The sequence below is a fragment of the Nicotiana tomentosiformis genome, chromosome 3 (assembly GCF_000390325.3).
Source record: "Nicotiana tomentosiformis chromosome 3, ASM39032v3, whole genome shotgun sequence".
NCBI classification, from domain to species: domain Eukaryota; kingdom Viridiplantae; phylum Streptophyta; class Magnoliopsida; order Solanales; family Solanaceae; genus Nicotiana; species Nicotiana tomentosiformis.
This window is the reverse complement of record NC_090814.1, coordinates 4,757,733-4,781,771: the sequence shown is the minus strand read 5'-3', so window position 1 is coordinate 4,781,771 and position 24,039 is coordinate 4,757,733. Positions and strand designations below refer to the sequence as shown.

Genomic DNA, 24,039 nt, shown 5'->3' with positions numbered 1-24,039 from the left:
CGCCTCGTGCCCACATTTCATATCACATCTCCACTAACAGTTCACGTGCCAATAATAAAATTATCATATTTTCCCCGGCATCTCGTGCCCACATTTCATATCACATTTGTACGGACAGTTCACGTGTCGATAATATAATCCGCCCGGCAATAGCCGGGGGCTCACAATTTCAACATGAATCAGACTATTATCAAGTTACCAACAACAAGACAAATTGCACAAGAGATAAAAATAAACACTAGAAAAAATCACAACATCATATAAAAATCACCAACAAAATAATCCTACATCATCATGTATCATCCCTGACAAAAGCCACCCTTGTCTCTCCTATAGCCACCCGTATCACTCCATAATAATAGTCACTCTTATCCCTCCGCCCTCACAATATCAATAGCCACCCTTATCGCTCCTATTAATAGTCACCCTTATCACTCCGCCCAAATAATATCCCAACACACATAACCATAGTGAAATGCCACCCTTATACCCACATAATGTCAACAGTGGAATGCCACCCTTATTCCCCCATAATAATAACTAAAATCACACAACAATTTACACGGAATATTATCACGACAACACAATACAACAATTCATATCACAATTTGTCCGTAGGCAACAACCAATTCTAAAGACACAACAAATTCACTTAAATTCACAACAAGTAGCCCAAGGCTCCACACAATGTACACAAAACCTCAAAAACAACAACAACAGAGATGGAAATATAACTCAGTATAGGGCAACTTCATTAATTTAAATTCTTGATAATTATATTAACGCCTCAATTTAAACTTATCTAATTAATTATTTGCAGGTGGAAAAATTCATAATATAATTATGTCCAGGAAATATCAAATCAACAAACTCATGGTATTCACATAAAAATTCAAGTGACAATCACACAAAATTATCATATAAAAACATATTCGACAAACAAGAATTGAGACATGGAAAATAGAGGATTAAATAAATGCCAACAATTATCCAATTTACTACACAAAAATGCCTAAGATTCTAATCCAATAAAATTTGTATATATAAGCCCGAGTACGTACTCGTCACCTCTCGTATACGGCTTTTTACATTTCACAAATGGCATATAAGACTCGATGCCTAAGGGGTAATTCCCCCACTCAAGGTTAGGCAAGATACTTACCTTTTTGAAGTTAGACCGATATTCCAAAATCGCTTTCTTGCTTGAATTAACCTTCGGATAGCTCAAATCTATCCAAATTAATTGTATAACTTTATTAAAATATATCGAAAAAAAATCCGGATAATAAAACGTCGACTTAAAATTTTATTCTAAAAAGTCAACCAAAGTCAACGAGCCTCTAGGAACCCAACATAGTTTTCACGAAATCTGAACACCCATTCCGATACGAGTTCAACCATACCAATTTTATCAAATTCCGATAACAACTCGACCTCCAAATCTTAAATTTTTGTTCTTGAAAAGTTTTTCAAAAATCTTGATTTCTTCCATTTAAATCCGAATTAAACGATAAATATAACCATGGATTTATGAAATATAATTATTTTCGGATATAGAACACTTACCCAAGTTAAAGTCGTGAAAAACGCCTCCAAAATCGCCCAAAAACCAAACTCCAAAATCTCAATCGAAAATGGCGAAATGACCATTTTTAGTCCTTAATGTTTCTGCCCAGTTTCGCACCTGCGAGCTCGCTTCTACGAGCACAGTTCACGCTTCTGCGCTGCCTCCACTTCTGCGAGCACTGTTCACGCTTCTGCGAGAAAACCAGCAAGTTGCCAGCTTCGCTTCTGCGTTCTTACTTGCGCTTCTGCGATCGCGCAGGTGCACAGAAATGTACACTTCTGCGTGTTCAAGCTAGCCTCTGCCCAGCTCCATTTCCAGTCGCTTCTACGATGATTTCCTTGCTCCTGTGAGGTCGCTTCTGCGATAAAGCTTCCGCAGATGCGAAAGCATCAGCTGCTACCCAGAAATTCCAGCAGCTTTTCTTCAAGTCCGAATTGATCCGTTATCCTTCCGAAATCCACCCGAGGCCCTCGGGAACTTAACCAAATATACCAACATGTCCCAAAATACAATACGAACTTAGTTGAGGCTTCAAACCACGCCAAACAACGCCGAAATTACAAATCGCGCATCGAATCGAATTATGAGTTTTTCAAATCTTCCAACTTCTATATTTTGCGCCGAAATATATCAAATCAATCCGGAATGACTTCAAATTTTGCAAACAAGTCATAAATGACGTAATGGAGCTGTTCCAATTTCCGGAATCGAAATTCGACCTTGTTATCAAAAATTCAACTTTCGGTCGAACTTTCCAAAAATCTTCTATTTTCCAACTTTAGCCAAAACTGCGTCGAATTGTCCTACGGACTTTCAAATCCAAATCCGTACACACGTCTAAGTCCAAAATCAACATATGAATCTATTGACATCATCAAAAATTCATTCTGGGGTCGTTTTTCCAAAAGTCAACTCTCAGGTCAACTCTTTCCATTTAAGCTTCAAATGAGAATTATTCTTTAAAATGAAATTCTGAATCTTCCGAAAATAAAACTCAACCACACACGCGGGTCATAATACATATTATGAATCTTCTCGAGACCTTAAGTCGCTGAACAGAGCGTTAATTCTTAAAATGACAAGTCGGGTCGTTACAACTACATTCTGGAATTCTTCTTGCCAGAAAGTTGGGATTACACACCTCATCTAAAGGCCAAGAAGTGCAGAATACTACATTATTTACTTGGGCCAGTTAGATTCGTTTCACCATCCCAGGAGCATAATCATATGTTTGAAGCAAAACTTGGGATTCGATTCATAAGTTCGAAGTGGAGAGAAAAGTGGTAAAATTGATTCACATCGTGCCGCGACGTTAAATCAAGTGCTTGTTGGGAGGCAACCCAGTTTACTGCTTTATTTTTTTATTATTATTATTATTTTATTTTATTTTTAGATTGTATTATTTTTGTAGTGTCGATTTTTGATTTTTTTTTAGGAGCATAAAAAGCAAATCTATTGGAAATGTGCAACAACAAACAAGATAGCTGGAACTAAGTGTGAGGTACCCGCACGAAGGACCAGGCCTCGGTGAAATCTGAGTACCCCATAAGCTGCTAGTGCTTCGGCCTTTGGTCTACCAGAGAGTTTCTTTTACCCTCTTATTATTTATGATGTGCATTGGAGACAATGCACAATTTTAAGTGTGGGGTGAGAAGATTGTCTGGGTGACTTTCTATGCTATTTTAGCTGTGTTAGTTTAATTGAATAATGCTTTTTTAGAAAAATGGAAAAAGATTGAATTTTTACCGACGATGGATATCCTTGACAATTTTCTTGAGGGTTTAAAGTCTGACAAAAAAAATCCAAAAATATTTCTTTTATTTTTGTAGGTAGTAATAATCCCTCGTGGTTTTTCTTTGTGCCTCGGTTATTTTTCATGGGGTGTAGTTTGAACCGGGTCATAGTGTTTTTTATTTTTTAGAGTAGAATAGGATTTAGGGAATAAAAGAAGGAAGATGAAATTTTTAGGTGCCGTTTTGACTTGTTTGATAGTAGCATATTTAGGCTCTAGCATGTGCAGTACCTTCCCTATGGTTTGAAAATGCTTATGATGCCTTGTTGAGTAGATAACATGTTACTGATGCATATATCTCATTTTCTTGGCTTGTGTCACTTTGTGCTTGATGCTTAATATTTTGTGGCTTCGTGAATACTTGTAATTATTTGAGAATCGGAATGGAACCGTCCTTAGTGAGTCATGTGCCATGCGTGATGAGAAAGTGTATAGTCCATGTCATTGCATTAGAGTCTAGAACTTTCCCGGCATGTGAGTTGAAGCAAAATTTTAGGTTTTTCTCGTTTTGAAAAATGATATTAGGCTTTCTTTGATTTCTTTGAGCTTAATGCTTACCACAATAAAAATCATCCATAGTCAACCATTTTGAGCCTATAAACTTTTATTTGGCAATCACATTACAAGCCTATACACCTTTGTTCTTAATTATCATTATTTTGATCCTTTTACCTCTTAAAGCACTTTAATTATAAAATGAGCGGTAAAAAAAGTAAGGATAAAACTTGGATGACTTTTGAGTGGAACCAATAAAAGAAAGAAAGGTTCACTTGTATTGTAAGGAATACACCACTAGCAGGAAGGGTAGAAAAAAAGTATTGTTTAAAAGAAGAAAAAACTATGTAGCAAAGGAAAATAAGCATATCTTGTCTTTGCTAGTATGTATGAATTAATGTGGTGCTTAAAGAAAGAGAAAATATTTTTGGGGGTGATAATGTTTGTGAAATTGAAATGGATTGAAGAATTTGCGCTTAAAGTTTATTATGTGATGTGTTAAAGTGCTTGGGAGGATGAACCACTAATCCAAAATATATCTTATCCTTCCCTTAGGCTACATTACATCCATAAAAAGTCCTAATTGATTTTAGATCGAGCAAGCCTACATTTTACATAATGGGCAAGCCTATGGTACTTTGTGTATACATGTGACTTCTTTGTGAGAGTGAGGGCTTTTTTTGATATATGTGAGTCCTTAAAATATATTTGAGCATTTGATTCGAATGTGTGGATTCAACTTACTCTCTTATTCTTGTTGTGAGGGCACATGATTTCGCAAGGGATAGGTGACGTTATTAGATTTCTCTATAATGATTAGTGTTCGAGCCATGAATGCATTGTAATATTTAGTCGGTTTGTGAGGTTAGGATTGTTATAAACATGTTGTTGTTTTTTGTTGAATAAATTTTTGAAGTATGGCATAAAGTAAAGGGAAGTTTGAAGGCATATGCTAAAGTTTAATTGTTTCTATCAACCATAGTCATAGGTATGGTGTGCTTCAGATGTGCTAAAAAGAATAAAAATGCTCTAGGAATTTGTAGTTGACTCGAGGAAGAGAAATGTTTAAGTGTGGGGTGGTGATGTTAGGCCAAAATACTATACTTTTAGCACATTACTCGCCCTATATTTTGTTGGTTTAGTGAGTTATTGTGCGATAATTGCGCTAAATTGTATTATTTTATGTGTAGGAACATCTGAATGTCATCGAATGAAAGCTGCACAAAACGTGGACAAAAACGCAAGAAAAGAGCCAAAAGCATCAAGTACCCAAACTGTGCTATAGACCAGGCTTTGCGAGGTCTATAGCCAGGTTGACTGTGTTATAGACCAGGCTTTGCGAGGTCTATAGCCAGGTCGATCACACTATAGACCAGGCTTCGCGAGGTCAATAGTCAGGTTGACCGTGCTATAGACCAGGCTTCGTGAGGTCTATAGCTTGGTCGACCGCGCTATAGACCAAGCTTTGCGAGGTCTATAGCCAGGTTGACCGCGCTACAGACCAGACTTCGTGAGGTCTATAGCACGGTAATTAAAAGTTACGGGTTAAAAGACCCCAAACCCAAATTTGGATCGGGGGATTGACATAAATACTCCCCAAATGAGTTATTCTAGTGTTGGACATGATTTTGGAGAAGAAAAAGGCTGTCAAGCACAGGAGGAGCCGTTTTTAGGGTAGATTCAACCAAAGGGGGCATTTTTTGAGATGGAATTTCGACCTAAGGAGGCAAGAACAAACCAGGAGCAAAGCAGAGATTTCTTCTATGAGTTTTTCACTTCCTTCTTCCTATTTTCATTATTGGTTATGAATTCTAGTATAATAGTTTTGCATACTATTATGAATAGCTAATTTGTTATCTAGAGTTTTGATAGAACCTTTTGTAGGATAAATTCTTGTTATGTTTTTATATAATTGAGCGTTTGATTTTTCTCTACTTGTTCAAATATATTTTCGTTGTTGTTAATTGAAGAGCTCTCAATTAACTGGGCCTATTTAGTATGTATATTTCCTGAGAGATAGTACGCATTTAGGTAGTTATTGAACAACACCACTCCTAATGTAGTTGAGAGATCGATACGAAGGGTTTAAAGGTGGGATTAGAGATAATGAAACCTTGGTGCGATCGTAGTGAGCATTGTATTAGTGCCAGCTAGCGTAGTTCAAGAGAATACGTCTAGTAAATTATGGTAGTTGTTCGAGAGAGAGCTACAACACCCAAAGTACTTACGATCGGTAGAGAATACTTAGGCAAAATTATAGAAAGCGTAGCGGGAAGGATTCCGACAATTGGAAAAATCATAACTCTAGACCTCTTTAGGCTGTCTCCAATTTTATCCTTGTTAGTTGCTGCTTTATAATATTTTTTAGTTAATTAGTAGAAATAAAAATTAAATCTTTATAACTAGGAAATTGTTTGGACTTGTGTTTCTTAGTAATATTGAACAACTGTTGCTAAGCCTTAGTTCTCTATATGATTTGACTCCGGACTTGTAAACTGGATTATATTTGCAACGACCGCTTAGTCCTTTTTATAAGGCATAGTTGGGCGTGATCACCAATCTTGGAGTCTTGACTTCCCTCAATCTGAATTTTCAAGATCAAAGCGTCTTTTTCTTTCTAAATGGTTTGATGATCATGGTGACTGGTTGGAATATAGTGTGAGTACAGATGTGGCATATTGTTTACCATGTTATTTTTTTAAAGGTGATAATATTCATCAAGGTGGAGCTGATGAATTTTCAAGTAATGGGTTTAGAAATTGGCATAAGATCAAAGACATCTTTTCAAAGTATATTGGTAGGTCGAATAGTGTTCATAATCAAGCAAAACAAATTTGTGAAGATCTAATGCAACAACAACAGTCCATTCATGTTGCAATTGACAAACAATCTGATCAAATGAATGATGAATATCGTCTTCGCTTAAATGCTTCAATTGATGTGGTAAGACTTCTCTTGAATCAAGGATTGGCACTCTGTGGTCATGATGAAAGTGAATCGTCAATGAACAGAGGTAACTTTCTTGAAATTCTTTTGTGGTACCGAAATAGATGTGAAAAGATTAAACCTTTTGTATTACAAAATGCTCTAAAAAAAATAAAATGGCTTCTCCAAACATCCAAAAAGAAATTGTGACTGCATGTAAGATAGAAACAATTAAGGCTATAATAGAGGATCTAAATGGTGACTACTTTTCTCTATTAGTTGATGAATCTTTTGATGTGTCATGAAAAGAGCAAATGGCTATTGTTTTAAGATATGTTTATAGAAAAGGGTTTGTGATGGAAGCATTTATTGGACTTGTTCATGTTCCTGATACTAGTGCTTTATCCCTGAAGAAAGCAATGGTTAACGTACTTGCTCATCATTCATTAAGTTTATCTTCTGTGCGTGGACAATGTTATGATGGGGCAAGAAATATGCAAGGTGATATCAATAGTCTTAAAATGTTGATTAAACAAGAAAGTAGATCGGCTCATTCTATTCATTGTTTTGCTCACCAACTTCTATTAACTCTTGTGGCAGTTTCAAAAAAGTGTATTCAAGTGGGAGAACTTGTGCTATTGGTTTCAAATATTTTGAATGTGTTGGGAGCTTCTTTTAAACGTATGGATAAACTTCGAGAATCTCAAAAAGAAAAACTCCAAGAGGCATTATATATGGGTGAGCTAGAAACAGGTAGAGGCTTGAATCAAGAGCTTGGTCTTGTTAGAGCCGATGATACTCGTTGGGGATCTCACTATAAGTCATTTGGAAATTTTATACTTTTGTTTGACTCGATTGTTGATGTACTTGATACTCTTGTTGAAGATGCAAGTACTTTAGATAATAGAGCTAAGGCAGCAGGATATCTTAGAAGTTGCCAAACGTTTGAGGTTGCTTTCATGTTGCATTTTATGAAAGATATTTTGGGAATCACATATGATCTTAATATATCGCTTCATAAAAAGGAGCAAGATATTGCTAAGTCCATGATACTTGTTGAAGTAGCAAAACAAAGGCTTCAAGATTTAAGAGTTGATAGATGGTATCCACTTAAAAATAAGGTATCTACATTTTGTATCATGCATGATATTCTCATACCCAATTTTGATGAGCCATATGCTAACTCTGGAAGATCACGACATACACGTGTTGATCATACTACTTTACATCATTATCGTGTGGATGTGTTTTATAAGATTATTGATTGGCAACTTCAAGAACTTAACGGTCGTTTCAATGAGGTGACAAGTGATTTGTTTCATGGAGTAGCTTGCCTGAATCCAGTTGATTCATTTTCTAGTTTTGACATCAGGAAGATAATGAGAATGGCTAAATTATATCCTGATGACATTGACGAATTTAATTTGGTTGTCCTTGAGAATCAACTTGCTAATCATATTGTTGATGTGTTAGATTTTAGTTTTAATGATGAAAAATAATATAATTGTGTTTGATGTAGGGACTCAAGGAAATCAATCAGAATCAAAGTAAAAAAGGAAATTATCAATCAAAGATTGACTGAAGCAATCAAGGAATCAGCGAAGCAATAAAGGTCCGGAAATAGATAATCAATCAAAGCTGAAGGAAGATATTAATCAGAGGACGACTGAAGCCATCAAGGAGAGAAATCAAAGCTGAAAGAAGATATCAATCAGAAGATGATTGAAGCTATCAACAATAAAAAGGAAAGAAGTACTAAATTTTCAGCAAAGGCATAGCCAATGCTGGAAATCTGGCGGATATCAAGGCTTATAGATGGAAAGCTATCAAAGTCCACTCATCAAGGAAGTATAATGGGAATCAACCTTATTCTTGGAAAGAATCAATCTATGATTCCTTTCAATGATCAAATCTCTTGGGTTCGCAAATCTCTCAAGACTCTAAGGCCTCCTGGAAAGTATATACGATCGTTTCAGACTTGAAGATATATACTTTGATCAAACCATTTACCCTCTCTTTATTCTACTTCAAACAAATATTGTAGTTCTATAAGATCTGTTGTGTAACAAGTTAGAGAAGAAAGAGAGAAAATCACTGGTGAGGCATTGTATCAAGAAATGATGAGAGACATAGAAACTGAGCAGTTGCTGTAAAACTACACCATTCACTTTGTACTCAAGAAACTCAATCACTGAAAGAGAACACCTGTGCAACCCAAGGGAACTGGACTAGGATTCACATTGAATCCGAACCAGTATAAAAACTCCAGTGTCTTTAATTTCTGCACTTTACTTCTGCATATTAATTCTGTACTTATTACTATCTCGCTCTTATTTCTAGTCGACTAATTGCTAAACTAGTCAAATTATAATAACTAATTTTAAAATAAGCAACCCCCCCCCCGTACTTTCAATTGGTATCAGAGCTAGTCTCGCTCTTCTTTGCTTAACAGCTTGTGAGAAAAGATCATGGCAAACCAAGGAATGGTTGGAGCTCTTTTTCAAGAAGGAACATCACAAGTTAGGCCACCTTATTTCAGTGGACAATATTTTTCTCACTAGAAAGTGTGTATGGAAATATATGCAAAGTCATATGATTTCAAAGTTTGGCGAGTAATCAAGAAAGGGAACTATCCACTGCCTGTAGCAGCACAACCCGCTACTGATCCGAAAGATATAGACGAATATACAGATGAGCAGATGGAAGTTGTTCAAGTCAATGCTAAGGCCAGAAATCTACTTTATAATGCTATAAGTGGAGAAGAATATGAAAAAATATCCAATTGTGATACAGCCAAAGAAATGTGGGATAAACTAGAAGTCACTTATGAAGGAACCGGCAAAGTGAAAGAAACGCATATCAATATGTTGGTTCATGATTACGAACTCTTCCAGATGAAAGAAGGAGAATCCATTGAAGAAATGTTTGCAAGGTTTAGCAAAATCATCAGTGATCTAAAAGCTTTTGGTAAACCATATACAAGTGATGATCAAGTTCGGAAAATTCTGAGAAGTCTCCCTACGACTTGGCAAACAAAAGTAGTTACACTTGAATCACAAGATCTAAACAAATTATCGTATGATGAACTTTGAGGGGATCTCATAGTATTTGAAAAGACTCATCTCAAGAAAATAAACCAGTAAGAAAAGAAGAAAACAATCGCATTCAAGGGCAGGACAGAAAATGACATTGACGATGATCCTGAAGCCCTCAAGAAAGAAGTTGCCATGGTATCAAGGAACATGGATGGTCTAATGAGAAGATACATAAACACAAAAAGAGGAAGAATATCATCAAGGAGAACCGGGCAATAAAATGAATTACAGGATATTCTTGACCTTACTTTAAAAGAGTCTCAAAAGTTGATGAATGAACTAAAGAGACTCAATAGGGAAAACAATACTGGAAACTCAAGCTTGAAGTATGTGAAATTGAAAAAGAAGTACTTCAAGAAGAATTTTAGGAATTGCAAATGCAACTCAATGGCATGCACAAATCCACCGGTCATAGTTCTGTTAAGTCCAACCAGGTGACTTACAAGTTAACTGAAAAGGGACCAACCAGAACAGAGTCCACAAGCACTAGTGGAAGATCCAAAAATGGATCACCTTCTGTATGTCACTTTTGTAATAAAAGTGGGCATAAATATTCCTTTTGTCGTTTTCGAAAATCAAATATTCCAGGGTGGATTTGGAAACCCAAAGACAACCCTAATCTTATTAATACTAACCAATAAGTACCCAAGCAAGCTTGGGTACCTAAGAGAAAGTAATTGTTACATTTTGCAAGAACACCACAGAAAGAGCCGCAAAGGAAAATGGTACCTAGATAGTGCGTGTTCCGGCCATATGACAGGTAACAAAAACTTGTTCAAAGAGGTCACTAAAATAAATGGTGGAAGTGTTAAATTTGGAGATGACTCAAAGAGGAATATAGTTGGCACTAGCACAGTCCCATTCAATAACAACTGCGATATCACTGAAGTCTATCTCGTAGATGGACTCAACTACAATCTGCTAAGTATAAGCCAACTGTGTGATTCCGGATATGAGGTAAAATTCAAGAAAACAGGTTGTGCTATTGAAGATGAGTCAAGTAAAATAATCCTTCCAGAAAAAAGGTATGAAAATGTCTACATTCTCGATGGCTTCAAAAATATAAATGGTCATATCTGCTTAACATCCATCTCTGATGATCCATAGTTATGGCATAAGAAACTTGGTCATACAAGCATGCATCTTATAGATAAACTATCCAAGCATGATTTAGTTATTGGTCTTCCCAAACTCAATTTTTCTAGAAGTCATATGTGTGATGCATGTCAGATTGGTAAACAGACTAGGAACTCTTTCAAAATCAAAGACATTGTGTCCACATCTAAGCCTTTACAACTGCTTCATATGGACTTGTTTGGACCTACTAGAACTGCTAGCATAGGAGAAAACGATATGCATTTGTTATTATTTATGACTACTCACGTTTTACATGGATGATTTTTCTATCTCATAAAGATGAAGCTTTGAAAGCCTTTGAGATCTTCTATAAAAGAGTTGAACGAGAAAAGGGATATCTTATTACAACTATTCAAAATGATCATGGAGGAGAATTTGATAGCAGAGCATTTGAAGAATTCTACAATGATCAAGGATACACTCATAATTTCTCAGCCCCAAGATCACCTCAACAGAATGGGGTAGTAGAACGAAAAAACAGAACTTTACAAGATATGGCTAGAACCATATTGCTAGAATACTCATTGCCAAACCACTTTAGGGCAGAAGCAGTAAGTACAACCTGCCATATTCTCAACAGATGTCTCATAAGGCCAATCTTGAAGAAAACTCCATACAAACTGTGGAAAGGTAAACGACCCAACATAAGCTACTTCCATACTTTTGGAAGCAAGTATTTTATCCACAACAATGGTAAGGAAAATCTTGGTAAATTTGATACAAGAAGTGATGAAGGTATATTTCTAGGTTATTCTATAAACAGTGGATCATTTAGAGTTTATAATAAACACACTTTATCTGTAGAAGAATTAGTACATGTAGTATTTGATGAAAATAACACTTTGGCTGAGAAAGGAATCATTACAGGTGATGAAGATCAAAATCAAGAAACAAATCAGTCAAGCAATCTCCAAGAGTCGACTAACAGGGTAGAAAATGTCACAGAGTCGACTGATGAAATTAGCAACAGTCAACCAGAAGTACAGATAGAGTCGACTACTCCTACAAGCATAACACGACCAAATGAATAGAGGAGTGAACCAAAATATCCTCAGAAGTTTATCATAGGAGATCCAAGTGAAGGGATGAAAACCAGAGGAGCTCACAAGAAGAAGGCAAACTTAGCCTTGATCTCCCATATTGAACCAAAGAAGATAGACGAGGCTCTCAAAGATTCAAGCTGGGTTCAGGCCATGCAGGAAGAACTGGATCAATTTGATAAGAACCAAGTGTGGAAATTGATGCCTAAGCCTGCAGACGCTACTGTAATTGGAACTAAATGGGTCTTCGGAAATAAGCTCAACGAGGATGGAAAAGTCATAAGGAACAAAGCCAGATTAGTAGCTCAAGGATATTCTCAACAAGAGGGAGTCGACTATGATGAAACCTTTGCACCAGTAGCTCGACTAGAGTCAATACAAATTCTTCTTGCATATGCATCCTTCAAGAAATTCAGACTTTTCCAGATGGATGTCAAGAGTGCCTTCTTAAATGGTTTCATTGAGGAGGAAGTATATGTAAAACAAGCTCCTGGATTTGAAAACTCAAAATTTCCTTATCATGTGTATAAGTTAACCAAGGCACTGTATGGACTTAAACAAGCTCCATGAGTATGGTACGAAAGACTCAGTTCATTTCTACTTGATCACGGGTTTATAAGAGGTAAAGTAGACACTACTCTATTCATCAAAAGATCTTCAAAAGGTAATCTTATTATTCAAGTTTATGTTAATGATATTATCTTCGGTAGTGCTAACCCCTTGTTGTGCAAGGAATTTGCAACGCTTATGCAAAGCGAATTTGAAATGAGTATGATGGGAGAGCTCACTTTTTTCCTTGGACTTCAAATCCAACAATCTGAAGAAGGAACCTTCATATGCCAGATGAAATATACCAAGGAGCTAATTCAGAAATTTGGCATGAGCAATGCTAAAGCTATTGGCCCACCTATGATCCCGGCAACAAATCTTGATAAAGATGAAAAGGGAAATCCCGTTGATGAAACAAAATATCGTGGAATAATTGGTTCTTTACTTTACCTAACTTCTAGTCGACCAGATATTATGTTCAGTATTTGCAAATGTGCCAGGTTTTAGTCAGCTCCTAAGGAGTCTCATCTGACTGCAGTAAAGAAAATTATTCGTTATCTCATTGGAACTACTTCTTATGGACTATGGTATCCACGCTCTAACAATTTTAAATTAGAAGGGTTTTCATATGTTGATCTTGCAGGTGACACGGAAGACAGGAAAAGCACCAGTGGCGCGTGTCAATTACTTGGAAAATCCTTGATTTCTTGGAATAGTAAAAAATAAGGATCAGTTGCATTATCCACTACAGAGGCTGAATACATTGCCATCGGACAATGTTGTGCACAGTTACTATGGATGTCTCATCAATTGGGTGATTAAAAATTATTTTTTAAACCTATTCATTTTTTTTGTGATAACTCTAGTGCTATATGTCTTTCAAAGAATCCTGTGCATCACTCTAGAGCTAAGCATATAGACATCAAGCATCATTTTATTAGATATCTTGTTATCAAAGTTGATATAGAACTGTCATTTGTTAGTACCACTGATCAATTAGCTGATATTTTCACTAAGCCTCTACTAGAAGATAGATTCTATCTTTTAAGAGATTTACTTGGCATTATTTCTCTTAATTTCAAAAATTAGGACCTATTTGTATTTTTAATTTCTTATTTGACTAATGTGCAAATTTTGATTGTGTGTACTCATTTATGTATCGCCACCGTTTTTTCCTCTCTTTTCACATCAATCCCTACTTCCCATAAAGGAAAACCCATTTATGTATCGCCTCCGTTTTTCCCTCTCTTTTCACATCAATCGCTACTTCCCATAAAGGAAAACCAATCATCATGACTCTTCACTGACACCCTTTCCTTTCATATACTCAACCGTCAATATTTCCTTCTTAAACTCTGAACCCCTTTCTCTGACTTCGTCGTCTTCATCTTTCAGAAACCCTCTTCAAAAACCCTTTCTCTCAAAGTAGGTTCTCCTATGGCTAAACACCCCAAAACCCATTCTGCCTCTACCAGAAAAAGTACTCGGTCCATAGGAAAACCCTCTTTTCAGCCCCCAGAACCCGTAGACATAGGATCTGACACTCCAAAGGTTTTGCCTCTTCACAAGTAGAACTTTCAGACTACTCTCACTTAGGAGAAAAAGCTCTAGGAAAAAGGCCCATTGAAAATCCTCCTGAAACCCTTACTCCTAAAAAAACCAGAGTAGACCTTTCAAGCTCCTTAGAATCAGACCTCAATTTTTGGGATTCCCCAAACAGGAATTTCTTTCTTGCCCTAAAAGACAAGCTCATTGCTCATGGAAGAATTGTTGATCTTGATGTCATGGAAACCCTCAACTGTAAGGTAAAGGATCTTTTTGCCTTTCAAGGTTGGTCAAAATTCCTCTCTTTACCCTCTCCTGAAGTCTCTGAACCTTTAGTAAAAATGTTTTATGCAAATCTTCGCTCTAGTAAGTCTGATATGTTAGAATCCTTAGTTCTGGGTAAGTGCATTGTTCTTGATTGTGCTACATTTGACTCAATTTTCTCGTGTAAATACTCTGGTTTTCTAATGATTTTCAAAAACACTTGGCCTGATGATTTTAAAATTTCTTTTGATCAAGCAAAACGCTGTATTACTGAGTGCCCCTCTGATTCTCTCCCAAACCAGTTAGGTCCTAGTGATGTTAAATTTGAAACTCGTGTCTTAGCTCATATTGTTGCAACCACTCTTCTTCCTCGAACTGGATCATTCTCTACCTTGTCTCAAAGAGACACCTTTGTTGTTTATTGTCTTGTGACCAAACTCAAGATTAAGTTATCCGCTTGGGTCATAACTTTTATGATAGATCCCACCAGCCTGCCTTATGGTATGGTCATCTCTTTTATCCTAGAAGCCCACAATATCTCAATCTCAGAATATCCTCTTGTCTTTGTGTCAAAATCCTATAATTTTAGGGCTTTTGCTAGTATGGGGTATATGTGTGTAAAGGCCATTTGGGTAAAGAAACTGGACGGTGAAGTCAAAAGTGTTAAACCTGACTCCAAGATCAAATCTTTTGTTTCTCTTCACAATGTAAGTGATCTTGCTATCATTGAAAAATTAATTGTCATTAACAACAAGATGACCAACATCCAAGAACTCCTTACTGCCACTCAGTCCATTGTTGGTGACATTCACATAATTTCGAAGGAAACAGGGTCGGACGTCTCCAAGATAAGGGTCGGAATTCAGAGACTTGGAGAAAATACAGTCAAAGCCTTCAAGGAAGTTCATGACAGGATTGATGGGGTCACCGTTGAAGTAAATTCCAGCTTTGATCGTCTAAAGGAGGCCATCTGCAACACTCTTACCTATTTCCTGCGTCACTAGTAGTGGAAATGTCAAACAATTATTTTGTGTTTTGCTGTTTTGGATTGGTTAACCAGTCAACTGGATGTTTTTTTTTTCTTTTATGACTCTGCATGCTTATCATGCCATCCTTAGTTATATTGCATGTTTAATGGTTATACGTCATATAATCTGCTTTAGTGGTATTCCCTCTTTGCTGATATCAAAAAGGGGGAGAAAAAAAATATAACTTCTGCAGGTACATGAGTCAACTAATTGAGGGGGGGGTCAACTGCAACCATTGAGGGGTAGTAAGCTGCACTCATTGAGGGGGAGTAAAATTACAGGGAAGTTAACTGGTGTTTATACATATTATTTTGTCATCATCAAAAAGGGGGATATTGTTAGATTTTAGTTTTAATGATGAAAAATAATATAATTGTGTTTGATATAGGGACTCAAGGAAATCAATCGAAATCAAATTAAAAAGGAAAGTATCAATCAAAGATCAATTAAGGAATCAGCGAAGCAATAAAGGTCCGAAAATAGATAATCATTCAAAGCTGAAGGAAGATATCAATCAGAGGATGATTGAAGCCATCAAGGAGAGAAATCAAAGTTGAAGGAAGATATCAATCAGAAGATGATTGAAGCCATCAACAATAAAAAGGAAAGAAGTACTAAAGTTTCGGCAAAGGCATAGCCAACACAGGAAACCCGGCGGATATCAAGGCTTAAAGATGGAAAGCTATCAAAGTCCACTCATCAAGGAAGTATAACGGGAATCAACCTTATTCTTGTAAAGAATCGATTTCTTTCAAGAATCAAATCTCTTGGGTTCGCAAATCTCTCTAAACTCTAAGGCCTCCTAACAAATATATATACGATCGTTTCAGACTTGAAGATATATACTTTGATCAAACCATTTACCCTCTCTTTGTTCTACTTCAAACAAATATTGTAGTTCTACTAGATTTGCTATGTAACAAGTTAGAGAAGAAAGAGAAAAAATCATTGGTGAGGCATTGTATCAAGAAAAGACGAGAGACATAGAAACTGAGCAGTTGGTGTAAAACTACACCATTCACTTTGTACTCAAGAAACCCAATCACTGAAAGAGAACACCCTTGCAACCCAAGGGGACTGGACTAGGATTCACATTAAATCCGAACCAGTATAAAAACTCCGGTGTCTTTAATTCCTGCACTTTACTTCTATATTTTAATTTTGTACTTCTTACTATCTCGCTCTTATTTTTAGTCGTCTAATTGGTAAACTAGTCAACTTATAATAGCTAATTTTAAAATAAGCAATTCACCCCTCTCTCCCCCTCCCCCCCCCCCCCCCCGTACTTTCATGATGTACGTGATATTGATCAAAGGTTCTCCAATTTAAGTGGACTTGGTGAACTTTCAAAAATACTAGTTGAGACAAAGAAGAATATTACTTATCCTCATGTATTCTGCTTAGTGAAACTTTCTTTGCTTCTGCCAGTTGTCACTGCAACCATTGAAAGAGTTTTTTCTGCAATAAAGTTTATCAAGAATGACTTGCGGAATCGAAGGATGATGAATTTTTGGACGGTTGCATAGTGCCTTATGTAGAAGAAAAAGTATTTTGTACTATTTCTAATGAGGTTATTATAAAAACATTTCAAGAGATGAGACCTCGTCGAGTACAATTGTAATAATATATTTAAATTGTGCTTTTAGTAGTAATATTATTTTTGTTGATTACTTTACATTGGTTTTGATTTATACCATAGTTAATTATGTTAAAGTGTTTTTATGATTTAGCTAAATATTGTGGATTTTATTATAAAAATAATCGGTGCACCCATTCATAAAAATAAATTACGTATCTAAAGGTTGAACACCCTTCGTGAAATTCCTGACTACACCACTGCCAGATAGAAGAACCAATTCCAAGTGTCTGTCTTTTATTCTAGTCTCATTGCAGTAGGGCTTTTTAGTTGTACCTTTCAGCTTTAACTAGAAGTAACTGTACTAGGTACTCTAAGTGTTGTATTCAAATTAGAGTTAACTTGAAGTTGTCGCAACAGCTAGAGGCGGGTTGCCACAAAGGGTTAGAAGTAATTCTTATGTTTACAAAGAGTTTTGTAAATGTTATTTTTGGCTCAGTGATTTAGTGAAGTATTGAAAAACATCCTACCGGTAGTAGGTCGTGGTTTTTTTACCTTTTGAGCCACGTGTTTTCTATGTAAAACTAATTGTGTTCTTTACTTTCTGTATTTATTATTCTACAACAGTAGAATACGGAACACATAGAAGAACCAGACCCTTCTATAATATGTGCACGCAAAAATTGAACACCATACAAATCACCTCCTCCACAAATCACCCTCCTCTTGTGTGATATTGAAGTATAAAATATCAATTTGTATCAGAGCAGGTTAACCTTGAAGAGGCTAACAATGTCACGACCCAAAATTCATTATAGGTCATGATGGCACCTAACACCGCTGTCAGGCAAGCCAACAATAGTTAATTAACTTAATTACTCATTTTAGTGTTTGAAATCACGATTTCCTCCAATTTAATAATAAAAGATGGACTTTACAGAGTAAATAAAAATATTTTCACAATTTCAATACCAAACAACCCATAATCACCCCAAAACCTGATATCACAAGTGTATGAGCATCAACTAGGAAGTAAAATAAAATACAACATCTGTCCGGAATACAAATTGGACAGGAAAAATGTAAATACTCTGAAGGAGACTTTGCTGGCTGCGAGTCATAATATGGAATGCAGCTCACCTAAGTCCTCGCATTTAACCACTCATCTGCTCTCACGAGGCCACTAGATATATATGTACCTGCACAAAATGTGCAGCAAGTGTAGAAACTCACTAGGGTCTTGCCTATCACTTGGGAGATCAAGATCACTGCCATCAAGATTCAAAGAATATTGCCTCTCCCACTAGATGAATTGATTGGAAATCTCATTTCCTATGAACTTGGGAGACAAACCATGAGGATGGATGTAACTAAGAAGGAAAGGAGCTTGGCACTCAGAATCACTGAAGATTCTGATCTGGAAGATGATGAAAAGGCTATGATCACCAAAGACTTCAAGAAGTACCTGAGGAGAGCAAAGGGTTCTTCAAGAATTGGAAGCTTCAAGGCAAAAGCTCCTGAGAATCAAACCAATGATGGTTGCTACAAGTGTGGAAAGACTTATTACCACATCAAGAACTGTCCTTTGTGGAAAATTGAATGGAAGAAGGAAAGAGCTTAACAAAGGAACAGGAAGAAGGAACAGGTTCAACCCAAGAAAAGCAATAACAAAGGATCAACCAAGGCTATGGTCACTGCTTGGGGAGAAAGCTCAAATGATGATGATGATGATGAACGAGCACTTATGGCCATTGGAGAATCTGATGAACAAACTGAGGTAAGTGTCTTTCATCTCAAAGACAAGATTAAAGTTTTCTCTAAAGAAAGGTTATCTGAGCTGCTACTAGAGCTAATTCGAGAATATGAGGATGTAAATAATGAAAAGGAACAGCTGTCAAAAGAATGTGTGATTTTGAAAGCTAAGTGCAAAAACCTAGAACTTAGGGCTAGTGAAACTGAAAGTGAAAATAATGTGTTGAAGAACCAGGTTCATGCACTTGACATAACTGTCCTAGAGCTTAGATCTGAAAATCTAAAATTAAAATTAGGAACATGCAAAAAGATAGTTGATCACACACAACTCACTTTAGAAGAAAATGTAGGAAAATGAAAGATGAGTTGTACAAAAGAGATGAACATGTAAGAATCTTAAAGAAGGATCTAAGCAAGGTCAAGCATAAGCTAGAAAGAACTTGTAAATGGAACAGGTCCTCTGATGCACTTTCATGGCTACAAGAACACCATAGTAGCAACAGAAGAGGGCTTGGCTTTGGGAACCCTACACCTAAGTGGGATCCTAAAAGCAAGTACCTCACCCCAAAAGTAAGGAACAGGTGATGGAATAGGTCCTTCAACCTAGGGCAACCTGACAGGGGGAACCGAACAAAGAGGAACTGATCCTCAAACCTCGAGGGAACCTGTCCATGAACTTGTTCCTCAGCAACAAAATATTGAAGGAACATCTAGGGGAAACTAGCTGGTTGTGAAACCTTACAAGTATCAAAGTTCTCATCCCATTGAGAACATAATTATTGATCCAACCTCTGGAATCAAAATCAGATCTTCTTTGAAGAATCTTTGTGCTTTTGATGCTTTTTTATCTCTTATTAAACCTAAAAATGTTGCTTAGGCTTTGCAGGATACAGACTGGGTGAATGCAATGCAAGATGAACTCAACCAATTTGAGAGAAGTCAAGTTTGGCATCTGGTACCAAGACCCAAGGAAAGATCAGTAATGGACACAAAATGGTTCTTCAGAAACAAACTTGACAAAGATGGAGCAGTTACAAGGAACAAGGCAAGATTGGTGGTTCAAGGATATAGTCAAGAGGAGGGCATAGACTATGATGAGACCTTTGCTCCAGTTTCAAGATTGGAAGCAATTAGACTTCTTATAGCCTTTGCTGCTTACATGGAATTCACTCTCCATCAGATGGATGTCAAGAGTGCCTTTCTCAATCTCTATCTAAAGGAAGAAGTGTTTGTCAAGCAACCTCCGGGCTTTGAAAGCAAGGAATGTCTTGATCATGTGTACAAGCTTGACAAAGCACTTTATGGACTCAAGCAGACTCCAAGAGCATGGTATGAAAGACTATCAAAATTCTTGCTTAAGCATGGCTACAAGAGAGGTAAAATTGACAATACTCTATTTTTGAAAAAAAAAAGGTAAAGATCTCTTGGTAGTTCAGATATATGTTGATGATATAATCTTTGGAGCAACTACTGTTAAGTTAAGTAAAGAATTTGCTAAACTAATGGGGAGTGAATTTGAAATGAGTATGATGGGTGCGCTTAATTTATTTTTAGGCTTACAAATTAAATAAAATTCAAATGGAACTATGACCCATCAGTAGAAGTATGTGAAAGAGTTGCTTAAAAGGTTTAAAATGGAAGACTACAAAGAAATTGACACACCTATAGCAACAGCCACAAAATTGGATATAGATGAACCTAGTTCATCTGTTGATCAGAAGTTGTATAGGAGAATGATTGGATCTTTGTTATATCTCACTGTTAGTAGACCTGGCATTATTTTTAGTGTAGGCCTTTGTTCTAGATTTCAGGAAAATCCAAAGGAGTCTCACTTGACTACTATAAAGAGGATCTTGAGATATCTAAAAGGCACCACTAACCTCTGTCTATGGTATCCAAAAGGTAGTAATTTCAACTTAGTGGGATATGCTGATGTTGATTATACAGGTTTTCTTATGGATAGAAAGAGCACCTCATGTATGGCACACTTTCTTGTCTCATGTCTTGTGTCTTGGGCCACCAAAAAGCAAAATTTCGTGGCCTTATCTACTGCTGAAGCTGAGTATGTTGTTGCTGCCTCATGTTGTGCTCAATTGTTGTGAATCAAACAATAATTAATTGACTTTAGAATTGATGTAGGTTGTATCCCCATCTTTTGTGATAACACCAAGGCAATTAGTATGACCAAGAATCCGATTCATCACAAAAGAACTAAGCACATAGATGTTAGGCATCACATTTTGAGGGAAAACTATGAAAAGGGTTTGATCACTGTGGAATTTTGTACTACTGACAAGCAAATAGCTGACATCTTCACAAAATCTCTAAGTAGAGATCACTTTGAAAGGAACAGGTTAGAATTAGGGATGATTAAGATCACCTAAAAGGAAGCAGTTCTATCTCAAAAATTGGTTAGACAATTTGTGAATTTTTTACATAATTAGATTAGATTTTGCTCAGTCTTATACTTTCACTGGTATACTCTTGTGCCATGTGCTAAAATGTCTCATTAATTTCTAATGATATTATCTTTATTTTCTTGGAAAATTCAGACTTACACAAGAGAATTCTCAGTGAAGAACCTGGTTCATCAAGATTACATGGTACGTACTCTCCACTCCGCATATTTTGAAATAATTATATTTGGATCATGATCAAAAGGAGAGTCCCATTTAATCCTAACCTTCCTCGAGCTTATCTATTACAAAAAGAAATAGTTTCACCCAAGAAGAGTCCCTAACGCAATAATTGCCTAGATTCTAGGGAGCAACGTCTTTTCAAACTGACTCCCAGTTTGATTAGACTTCTGAGCTTCTGGAAAAGCTGTCGTTACCCAATTAAACTCTCCCTCTTTAAATTTGATTTGGACTTACCCATTTCTCCACTTCTAAACTACCATGCCGTCAAACTACTCTCCCTATCTTCTCTCATCCTTTCTAAACACTCATTCAAACACAACAATGGCGACCCCTTCTAAGAATCCCTCCTCACCACCCAAGGAAACTTCACCCACACCATATATCACACCTTCAACCACACCCACCTCTAAGAAAGGAAGGTTTAAGATGATTGCTCTCAAGGTAGTCACTGGAGGAGAACAAATCAAGAAAATTAATGAACAGTTAAAATCAAGTCAGGCAAAAGAACCCCAGAAATCTAAAGAATCATTTAAGTCTGTAACTGGGGGGGAAGAAACTGTTTCATTTAAAATAGAGTAGGTAACTTCTGGTTCTAAAACTGCGTTTGATATAATTTTTGTAGTTGCTGAGAATCTGGAAAATAAATTTGTTTTGGTTAGAACTATGGTTGGTATTGAAACCACTAAATCTGGGAAAATTAGTGGTAAAGATAAAAAGAAAAACGAAAACGAGAGTGAGGGTGATCAAGGTGTTGTGAGGGGAAAGGTAAAAGAATGAGTGGTTGAACATTCACCCACTCTTGTTGGTCTGACTGAAGAAATAGGAGCTATGGTATTGTGGATTGAGGAATCTGCTGAAGAGGAAGAAAGTTGGAAAAAATAAGGGGGTAGTGGGTCTGGTGATGCAAGTGCAGCTGAGGGGTTGTTTAGGCTGAGGAAGAGGTTCCAAGAGCATGTTCCATATGTGAAAGAACCTCTTGAAGACCTACTGAAGTGAGTGTTTGATAGTTACAATCCAAAAAAGAAGAAAAGTTCAGGAGTTAAAATTCCTGGAACTGCTAGGGAAAATAAGAAGAGAAAAGTTGCCTCTTCTATCCCTGTGGAAACTCCTCCTACAAGAGGAAGGGCTACAAGGAGTCAGAAGAAGCAGAGTGACTGAACTTGAGAAAGCTTTAGAAGAAAGTAAAAGAAAAGTTGTTGCAAAGGGAAAGAAGAAAGTGGGTGAGCCTGTTGAGGTAGTTGAAATTGAGGAGATGGTCATGGTTCTTCGTGATGAAGACAAGGCAGAGGAGGAAGAGGTTGCAACTCCAAATACAAAGAAAAGAAAGACTTTCAAAAAGACGTCTCCTTCAAAGAAAAAGTCTGCAGAGCCTTCTACCTTGGCAAAAAGAACCAGGTCTACCATAAAATCTAGGAATGTGAAAGAAGTGGAGGAAGAAGAGAGTGAAGATGAAGAAGAAACTGATCAAGAACAGAACAAGAAGGAGAAGTTTGTTAAGAGAATAATTTTGAAGGGTAGACTCCTCAGGGAATTGGAGGAGGAAGGCATGGCGATGCTGGGAGAAAAACTACAATTGCAGGGTTAGAAGGACATGGTCTTTTAGATGGATAGAAAGCTTGCCAGAACTGAGATTGTGGAGTTCATGGCAAATTGTGAGATCAAAAATGACAGAGTCACCAGTGTGGTAAAGGGGGTAACTGTAAGCTTTGACGACAAGGAATTGGGAGAGATTCTAGGTGTACCTGCTGAAGGGTACAATGATTACAAAAAGTTGAAATGGCCAAGCCTAGAGAACCTCCCCACCTCCCTTGCCATTACAAGAAAGTTTGCTGACAATGAGTTAGAGCCAGAGACCAAGGTTGTATACAAAAGTGAGATGAAGCATGCCCACAAAATGCTTTTCGAATTCGTTAACAAGGTTGTGTTGCCCAGGCAGGAAAGAAGGCACATTGCCACCTTCATGGAATTGGTCCTTATGGAATGCCTGGATAGTGGGATACAGATTAATTGGCTAGGGTTTATTATCCAGCTCCTTGATAGAGTTCTAAATGGCACCAAAACTTATGCAATACCCTATGGTTTCAATCTCACCACCATACTGGATCACTTCAAGGTTCCCCTAAAGAAATGGGATGTTAGTACAAGCAAAGATCATTTTGGGGCAAACACCTTGACTGTTTGTGACTATGAAGTCCATGTTGCTGCTAAAGAACCCGGCTCTTCCAAAAAGGTACCTGTGAACAACAAAGTGAGAGCCTTGGTACAAGAGAGTGGGGCTAAGGATGCTAAGATTGAGAGACTGAAGAAGCGGCTGGCTGAAGTAGAAACTGAGATGGGTGCTCTCAAGGCTGAGCTTTCAAAAGGGAAGGAGAAGAATGAAGGCATTCTTCATGATATGTTGAAGCTACTGCAGGCCAGAAACAAAGAACCTAGTCCTTCCCAGCCTTGAAACCTTCCTAGCCTAGTTAGACAAACCAGTGACCCGGATAGGATTTTTTTTTGTTCATTTTGCTCATGATACACTATCTTTATTTTGCTTTATGTTTTGTGGATGACTAGTACCAATGATAATCAATTGTTTTTGTGCTCTAACTATTTGTTGATATTTCTTAGATAGCTAATATCATTAGATTGA

At 36.9% G+C, this 24,039-nt stretch overlaps 2 protein-coding genes across 2 annotated transcripts; both read left to right on the top strand.

The window, feature by feature from the left end:
• The first annotated feature begins 9,349 nt into the window (after positions 1-9,349).
• Positions 9,350-9,871, top strand: LOC104091898 (uncharacterized). The gene has a single exon (XM_009597338.1). It carries the CDS (start codon positions 9,350-9,352, stop codon positions 9,869-9,871), a length of 522 nt encoding a protein of 173 aa, XP_009595633.1.
• An 11,854-nt stretch (positions 9,872-21,725) lies between these two features.
• On the top strand, positions 21,726-22,989 carry LOC138907287 (protein pxr1-like). The gene is made up of 3 exons (XM_070197878.1): positions 21,726-21,897; positions 22,027-22,169; positions 22,441-22,989. Exons 1-3 carry the CDS (start codon positions 21,726-21,728, stop codon positions 22,987-22,989), a joined length of 864 nt encoding a protein of 287 aa, XP_070053979.1.
• Positions 22,990-24,039: the final 1,050 nt, after the last annotated feature.